Raw genomic sequence first — 9439 nt, 5'->3', positions numbered from 1 at the left:
AATTGCTGCATAGAATTTTGATATTATTTCCAATAAGTCTACTGAAAATAAATTAATAGAGCAAATGCTAGGCTGATCATTTTAACTGTTCTTGTTATATTGGGCCCTCCTTTTTGGGGGTTTAGAATATTTAGATTAGGTTTGAAGATTTTTTAGCAGCAGAATTCTGTTGAGGGTTTATTCTCACTGAATCATAAGCATGCCGATTTTACTGTTTCAAGATTTCTTCTGTTGGCTAGATGGTAAGTTGTATGAGAGGTAAGTTGTAAGAGAGTTTGTTAGGAAATATTCCTGGGTCACAGGGAGAAACACTTACAAACAGAAGTGTCATGGACTAATGTGAAGTCAGCTTCCTGTCTGGATAGTATGTCATATCAGAAGACAGACCGAGACTTGGGGGATTGGAGAACAATTCAGGTTTTATGAGATAATATTTTACAAAAAGTGGCCTTTATCCCAGAGAGCCACTGCATGGCTGAAACAATTTTGGAAGTGTCATGTTTCTGGTGATAATCTGTAATAAATATAAATGTATTGTTTCTGTCAATTTGACATAGCTTTCTTTCCACTTCTGAAAAAAAAAAAATTAGGGGTATATCACACGTACAGGCTAAATGCACCCAAGGGTCTTCCCAAAACAACAGTAATTTCAACTATGGTATTTTATTTTAGGTTTCCCATTAGACCCAAATTTCATTTAATTATCCGTGAGAAACAGGATTTCTGTTATTCTGCTCACTTGTTCAATATGGCTTTTAACTGAAGAGCTGCCTACTGTATTTTCCTCAGACTGAGTAGGGGTTTTTGCCAATTCTTGATCTCTGCCAATGTAAGTGACAGTCAGTTGGGTAAGATAAAAATCCCTTCTACTTGTCACAATATTAATTTTTAAGGTCCTTTTTGGTTTTCATTTATTTCTCTTAGGATTAGTTTTTTTTTTTTTTTAAATTTATTTTTTCTTTTTGGCAACTGGCCAGTATGGGTATCCAAACCCCTGACCTTGGCGTTCTAAGCACCATGCTCTCCCAAGTGAGCAAACAGGCCAGCCCCCTTTTGGGATTAGTTTTAAGCAGTGCTTCTCAAGCTTTTATTTGCATGTGAGTTTCTGGAGATCTTATTAAAATGCAGATTCTGATTCAACAAGTCTGGGGTGGAACTCCAGATTCTGTATTTCTGAGCAAAATTTTTGCCCAATTTTTACTTCCATAAATATGAGAATGAATGAGGGTTGGCATTTAAAACATATTCATTGTAGGCATGTGATTTCTAAACGTAGCAAACAGTGCAATGTAGATGATCCTTCAAAACAAAGATGATGCTTAATTGATGTTGGGAAACTACTGCAAGTACAGAAGTGAAAATGAGTTCGGCAAATTCAAGGAATTGAAGCCAAGCCCAGTGTGGTTGTAGCAGTGAGTGAAGGGGCTATTTATAGCATGTGATGTGGTATAGTGAATAACCAAATTATTTAGGGTTCTATAGGATGTGGCAAGGATTTAGGATTTTATTCTAAGAGCAGTGTAAGCCATAAGAGATTTTATATGGGAAATAACATGATCGGATTAAGAGTTTTATTTTGTTTTGTTTTAAAATCACTGTGGCTGCCATGTGGAAATTAGATAGTGGAACATTTTTTAAAATTAGTTAATAACAAAGACATTTAAAAACTCTGTTTCACTATGTATAGTATACATATGTCCATTCTAGAACTGTTAAAATTTAGTATCATTCATCTATATTTATGATATATATTTTCCTTATTTCACATATTTTTGAATTGAAAAAGAGAATGTAGCTATTTTGGGTTAATACTTACTGAAAACACAAAAAACTTGTGGGAGAAACATGGATTGGGTTAGCATCCTAGGACATTCCTTTGCACAGTATACTTCATGACAATCTGTAAATAAAAAATGCATCATACTTTTTGTTTTTGTTTGCTCTGGGTTTTTTGTTTTGTTTTGTTGGTGGTTGGTTTTTTAGAAATATACTGGCTGAGCCAGTTGCTGAACAAGTTTTTCTATTTCACATTTGTCAAATTAGACACTAATAATTTCAACTGAATCTTAGTAGCTGTTTTTTCATACAGAATAAAAGCAGGAGTTGTAAATTCAAAGTATTACAGGGACTGGCAGGTAATTGTGTGAATCAAACCTATTATAAGACTGCAGGGAGAGTTTGGGCCTGTGGCCAAATTGGAGAATATAGGCCACGCCTAGTGATATTCAAATTCAAAATTTTTAAGAAAATTGGGCCAGTCAAACAAAACAAATCTGCACGCTCAATTGGCCATAAGCCACCAATTTAAGGTTCCCCGTCCAAAGATATTTAAAAATTCTAGGGGACAAAACTGATAAAATTGATGATTCTAGAGGTTTTAGTGATATAACTTCTTTGTTGCTTAAAATAGATGATCTTTTTCTCTGATGACTGTCAAGTGTAAATAGATGAAATCATTTTGGATATAGGCTTAGCTAAAGATAAAGAATATATTCTTTCAATAGACAATGATTGTGTTTACCTTCCTAGAGCAAGGTTGGTGTCTGGCAATATTTTTAGACCTGCTTTTTGTTGCTATATTGATTTAACATATGAACAAGAGTGACACTTAGAATGTAGAGTATGATTTTGAGAATGCTAAAGCATCAAGCAAGCCTTATACTGGCCTTTCCATTAAATTATTAATTCAAATTAAATCACTTTTAATGTAGTGTACATTTTGAATGTTATTACAGTGAACCTTTAAGGTAAAAGAAATAGGGGACTGAGTTATAGCAAATGTACACTTTTCTGAGAAAGATTAATTTGAAACCATTAATTAATTTGAAGCCATTAATAACCAGGGAAAAATACTTGTACATAAGTAGATTCCTAAATTAGTGGAGGTTGCTTCATATTCACTTCAGGCAACAAGGTGAGGTAGGAGACCGATCAGTGGTTGCCAGGTACATCAATGTGGCCCATAGATTTTGCATTCGAATTATTAAAGAATATTTTTAATGTAAAAAGACAGAATTTTGATTAAAACAGCTTATTAAATGGAGACAAAATACTTGGAGGAAATGGCTGGTTTCATTTCTTGATACCCAAGAGATTATCCAATCTACTTTTCGTGACAGACAAGTAATGAAGCAGATATAATTTTTTAAAATGAACAACCTTTTTGACACGATATTCATTTCAAATATCTGTAGCTATTATACATATGAATCATAAATTAATTAATTATGGTTGAAAGTATTGTGTATTTTGTTCTAAATCCTTGGTAATTATCTACCTTTGGGACCTAAATCAACTCATTATAGAGTCGTCATTAACCAGAACATCTTGTTTCTTTTTCTAGGTAAATACAAGGGTACTTCACAAACTTCATGATAAGATTAGTATTACCTTTCTATATTTCTATGAACTTTCTGAAGTACTCTCATATTTGGGTATTTTTATGTATAGAATTTAAAAGCACCAGGTTTGTTATTTTTGACAATGATACCCCAAATGTCCCTTTTGACACAATGCATGCCCTCTAGTGACATGTTATATATTTAGGTAGAAAATATCAAGAAGAAACATGATAGTTAATATCTCCTGAGAAAGGTAATTTGCAATACGAATATTTGTGAAAGTGGATTTTCAACCAATGGGGTAAACTGTTTCACAGTTCATAAAAGCACACATTAAAAAATCTACTTAAAATCTGAAATATGTGAAAATGTGAAATATGTAAGCATATTATACACCAATATCATATAATATTGGCAATATTAATAGGTCTTCATAACAATATTAAGTACATTTATGAATAGTCTTAATATATTAATAATCCCCTAATATGAATTAGTTCTTGACTATACGGCATTCTTAATAAGAGACTGATGAGAAAAGCAAGCTCCAACCAGAAGTCTGTCTAGAGATTAGCTGATGATATAAATCAAGTGAGAGGCTGACATTCTCTTGTGAGACTGTGAGATGTAACTGATAATTCAGTTTCTCTGCCACAGTAAGGCTGTTGCAAATAATTATCCTTACACCTCATCAGACCTAAGAGAAAGGCCTGTCACACCATAGGAAATTAGGTTCTGTGTGCTTAGTTAATGTCCCTTCACAGCATGGAAAAGCAAGAAGCTTTGCAAGCTGTGATTATATTAAGGATTAAAAAAAAATGCTTTTCTACCATTAGAATTCCTAAATGCAGTTGAAACGTCATACACAATCTCACTTAGATTAACCTACTTTTGCCTGCAATTCACATTGGCTTATATCTTATCAAATACTCTTAAATTGGAAGGCTTAGGAAATCAGCAGATGTTAAAACACATTTTCTGGTATTAATCATCAATAATATGAGGGGAAAGGCTAATGGGCAGGCATTGATTAAAATTGATCATTTCATAATCCCAAGAAACATATATTGCCCAAGAGAAGCAAGCCATAAAGAAGCATTTGCAATTAGTGTTTTACCCCACCATTTTAAATCTGTGATTTCATTTGTAGTGTGCTAGGGAAAATGAATGATGCCAGGGGTTGTAACCAGTGACTATATAGCAAATCATGTAAAAGATTCTGATTGTAGCATGTTACTTGATTGATTTTTTTACTATCAAATAAAATAAAGCTCTATACTTTCTTCATCAATACTAGGACATTCAGACGTTGAAGTCAAAGTGAAGAGAACCTTAGTTTTATCAGACTAAAGATGATTGCTTTTATCACCTGTTTCTAATTGATTTTCTAATGCAAATAGTTGTTATAGCTCATTTGTCCTGTGTTGAAACTAAATCCTTTTGGGGGACACTTACGTGCCCTTATGTTTTTTCCCCTTACACTGATGGGATGTTTTGTACTTCTCACCTGTGATTTTTGCTATAATGAATAGATGAATGGGTAAAACAGTTCCTGTGTTGTTTGTGGTCTATTAGAAGTGGGAGTGGTAGGTAGAGGTTAAAGTAAACATAGTGCATTGCAATATAACAAATGCTGTCAGTAATGAAGATACCTATAAGGTGCTCCTGAATCACAGAGGGTTGCTCTGTGGGGAACATGATCAAAAGCCTAATAACTGAGTATCACCAAGATGTTGCTACTGATATCAATCATAAGATAAATAGCACATCAAAGTCAATGGATCTAAGAAAGGAATTTCCATCCCTTCCTACAATTTCATTAGTTTTACCTTTTTCATTAAAAAAAAAAAAAAAAATCAGGCCCCATGTATATTTCTCAAGAATGAATGACTTTTGAGTAATGTATTCATTAAAAATAAACATATCGGATACTAAAGTCAGCCTTAATTGTATATTCTTTTTATTTAGTCTGCATTAAACAATGCAGACATTTTACTGCAACAAAGACCATAACATTTTATAGTTTTCACAGTTACAGCCCTTCAGTGAAGCTTTGGGATAAAGCAACCAGAATTTCAAAGTAATCAAGCCAACTCTGTGGCTTCGTATTAACCTGAACTATCACACATGTAATGGGGAGTTATCTTCTATAATATAGGGGAAGCATATAGAAAATATGAGAAAGTTAACATTATGAACAAGAACAAAACAGGAGTAGGAAACAAGAGCAAAGGGATAAAACCTTTGTAAAAAAGAGAGTAAATTACCCATTTAAAATGGAAAATCTTTGCAAAGGGAAAATAACTCAATAAGTCACACCTCTCTCCTTGTGGTAAATATTTTTGCCTCTGTAACTAGATATTGGTTTCTCTTCTCCAGAGTGAGATTACCTGGTTACTTGGGAGTTTATGTGTCTGTTAATACACATTAATACTTCTTGGTCTGCAATAAAAATGTTTGTGTCTATATCCTCAAGGCTTACAAATAATTAAGTAGCAGCTCTAAAGGAAATGTGATAACCCCTACCTTCTTACTGATTTTTAAATTTGTCTCATGAGTACGTATATTAGGACTAAATGGTTTTATTACTTGTAAAAAGTAAAGTGAGTAATAATTCAACTGAGTAGAGAATTCAGGCCATTAGAATACTTCTACCTACCAGAACCTCAATTATTCTGATAAGATGGTAAATGATATTAAAAAAAAAAAGTACATTATGAAATAAAAAATAAAAATAAAAGTCATGTTAAATGTTATTGAGACTAAGATTTTTAACTCCTTTTTCTGGTTGACCAAATGTACATCCTCTGAAACTTTACTGAATGAAACCTTCCACTATTTATGAAAAGCCCAAATGCTCTGTATAACTCAACCAATTAGCTGGTCCCTACACACTGATTTCTTGGAAGCATGTGAGAAAATTACTCAGATTCAGATTTAGGGCATAAAGACTAATGAGAAATGGGAAGGTACTGAGAGATTACTGGGTCTAATCAGAGCATACTTAAGTAACCTACTTGATCTTAGAAGTATCCCAGCAAAATCATCACACTCAGGTACTGACCAGAATATTGCTGGTCTCTGAAGAATGGGAAAAATGAAGCAACAACAAACCAGGTGCATTCCTTGATTTTTCAGATAACACAGATTTAGAACAAGTAATTCCAATATCACAAGTTTACCTCTAACATTTCAAAATAATTCCCAAACACTAAACACTTAACCTAATACAGCATTCTATTGCCCCCAAAATGGAATCTTTGTATTTTAAACAGCTTACCAAAAAATATATCTTATAATTTTGAGGTAAACTTTATTACACAACCAAAAATCTTAAACTATCTTAGTACACTACCATTTTAACAGGTCACCTTTTAGTCTTTCTGTGCAGTTTTCACATAGTTTTACTTAATATTTTAAAAATGTAGTTAACATACTGTAGACACTTTAATATGGCTGCATATTCTTTGTAATCTTATTTGATATGATCATGTTCAGAGTTATTTTTGTATATATGCACAGTAACATAAAATGAACAAACCCACTCCTTCATCCCCTACCCTCAATTAAAAATAAAAGGGAAAACAGAAAGAAGTAAAAGGACAAGAAAAAATGAAATTAGATTCTAGGAAGAGGGAAACACTAATCATTCAAGTGTACAGAAGTCAGCTTTTTGCACCCATTCTCCATGCTACAGAATAAACTTTCTGAGACTACAGCCAAGTATTTTCTAAAACCTTCAAGAAGCTCCAGTGGATTTCTGGATTTGTTCCTTTAAAATCAGGATGCTCTGCCTTTGCTCAGGAGGCAGCATGGCAATCTGATCTGCAGTCAGTTGAAGAACCTGCATGATCAAAGCTGCCTTTTCTTGATCCTGTGGAGTTACCTGGCTCTGCCCAGGACTAAAACCACTAGGCTGGCCACCACCTTGCTTGCTTGCCCCCTGCATGCCTGCTCCTTGTATGCCCACTCCCTGTATGCCTGTCCCCTGCATTCCTCCTCCTTGTACACCTGCCCCCTGCATGCCTGCTCCTTGTATACCTGCCCCCTGCATGCCTGCTCCTTGTATACCTGCCCCTTGAATGCCAGCTCCAGGATTCCCCACCCCTGAAATGCTTGGGACCTGTCTGGGTCCCTGAGGGCCACCTGCCCCTATATTAATGGGACCAGGGCCCTGGATTCCACCGGTCATAGGGCCTCTTGAACTGGGACCAGGGCCCCTCATCTCCAATCCTCTTGCATCCATGCCTCTTGCTTCCATCCCTCTGGTTTCCATTGCACAGGTTTCCATTCCTCTTCTCTCCATTACTCGTGCCTCTGTATACCTGCCCCTTGAATGCCAGCTCCAGGATTCCCCACCCCTGAAATGCTTGGGACCTGTCTGGGTCCCTGAGGGCCACCTGCCCCTATATTAATGGGACCAGGGCCCTGGATTCCACCGGTCATAGGGCCTCTTGAACTGGGACCAGGGCCCCTCATCTCCAATCCTCTTGCATCCATGCCTCTTGCTTCCATCCCTCTGGTTTCCATTGCACAGGTTTCCATTCCTCTTCTCTCCATTACTCGTGCCTCTAGGACCTCAGTTTCCATGGCTCGAGTCTCCATCCCTCGAGAATCTCTACTACCTCTGCCATCCATAGAAAGACCCCTTTGATCTATCATGGGGCCTCTGGGCTCTCCAATTAGCAGTCTGGGATCTGCTAATGGCCCTCCCCTCATCTCATGTGAGGAAGGGCCACGGCTGTCATGACCAGCGGCATGGTGCATTGGGGGACCCTGATGGGGTGGGCCCAGATAACCTCTGGGCTCTTCTCCAGTGACTGAAAGCAAAGTCCCTCCACGTGGGTCATTTGGAGCATCTCCTAACAGTCCTCGAGGAGGTAGGCCACCAGCAGTCATGGGTCCACGAGGTATAGGAGCTCTAGGATCCGACATCTGCACCTGTCCACGCTCTAAAGGCACTGGGCCAACCCCTGGCATTCCAACTTGGGGCTGCATTGCTCCCCCAGGAGTTAAGGAACCAGGCCCAGGCCCGGGAACTGCAGCTGGTATTGGCCCCGGAGCTGGAATTCCTCCCTGTATAGGAGTCTGCATCAGAGGAGGAATATCCTTCACAGGTCTTCTAGTCAAATGCTGAGGCTGAGAGGCTGAAGGATTCTGCTGGTTCAGTAGAACACTAGGTCCTGGGCAGATCCCAGGCCCAGGACCAGGCCCAGGACCAGGACCTTGGCCGGAGACCGACTGGGATTTGCCTGGGATCAGTGGTGTGACATGAATCTTGCGATGCAGAATTTTCAGAGCAATCTCTGGATCCATGATCCTCATTACTACTTGTGCTTGCAACAGCGCATAAGCCAGTTGCGGGTTTTGAAGTAACATGTTTCGGGCTTCCTGGTGACTGTTTTGAACACAGAGCTTCATCTGCTTCATCAGCTCAAACATCTGCTCTGGGGGGAGACTGGCGACTGCTCGGGTAATCGACTCCGGCGCATCTTCCGGATCGATGGGGTCCCCATAGGGTGAGTCAATAATGGGCGCTGCAGGCCCAAGGCTTTTTAGCTCCTCCTTATTCTTTTCACTGGCAGCATTGTCCACCCGAAGCGCTCTCCCACTGAACTCCCGCCCATTGAGGTTCCGCATGGCACTAAGCGCGGTCTCCTGGTCTTGGTACTCGCAGAAGCCATAACCCTTGGGTTTTCCCGTTTCTCTATCGTATACCAGCCGGAAACTGACAACGGAACCAACCTCCGAGAAAATGTCCTTTAACTGCTCCTCGGTCGCCTCATACGGAATGTTTCCCACGAACACGGAACGCAGTGATCGATCCATTGCCGGGTCTCTCACCGCCAAACTCGACATGATTCCGGTTGTGCACCCAGCGGAGAGCGGATTCTTCAAGAGTCGTCCTCTCGCGACCCTCACTTCCGCTGAGCAACGGAAGCGGCTCTCAAAATCCGGACAGAAACCTAACCGATCCGCTTGAATCGTTCCGCTTCTCCACGGAATCTGCGTTTCTGTGTCTCACGAATTAACTGATGCTTTTCGCCTCTGACCCTCCGTGTTTCTGTCAGCTCCTTGTTATTTAAACGCAGGATTCC

The 9439-nt window shown here is 38.4% G+C and overlaps 1 protein-coding gene across 2 annotated transcripts; it reads right to left on the bottom strand.

Moving 5' to 3' along the window:
- Nucleotides 1-6446: 6446 nt before the first annotated feature.
- On the bottom strand, nucleotides 6447-9214 carry CSTF2T (cleavage stimulation factor, 3' pre-RNA, subunit 2, 64kDa, tau variant). 2 transcript variants are annotated; one of them, XM_008566121.1, is made up of 3 exons: nucleotides 7814-9214; nucleotides 7458-7604; nucleotides 6447-7310 (listed from the first exon to the last, which is right to left on the bottom strand). In XM_008566121.1, exons 1-3 carry the CDS (start codon nucleotides 9198-9200, stop codon nucleotides 7081-7083), a joined length of 1764 nt encoding a protein of 587 aa, XP_008564343.1. In that variant the 5' UTR covers nucleotides 9201-9214; the 3' UTR covers nucleotides 6447-7080. The 2 variants fall into 2 exon arrangements, with proteins under 2 accessions (XP_008564343.1, XP_008564342.1); XM_008566120.1 differs by having other exon boundaries at nucleotides 6447-7487; nucleotides 7739-9214.
- Nucleotides 9215-9439: the final 225 nt, after the last annotated feature.

This window comes from Galeopterus variegatus, unplaced genomic scaffold, assembly GCF_000696425.1.
Source record: "Galeopterus variegatus unplaced genomic scaffold, G_variegatus-3.0.2 Scaffold222, whole genome shotgun sequence".
NCBI classification, from domain to species: domain Eukaryota; kingdom Metazoa; phylum Chordata; class Mammalia; order Dermoptera; family Cynocephalidae; genus Galeopterus; species Galeopterus variegatus.
The sequence above is the reverse complement of the archived record's forward strand: the minus strand, read 5'-3'. Positions and strand labels throughout refer to the sequence as shown.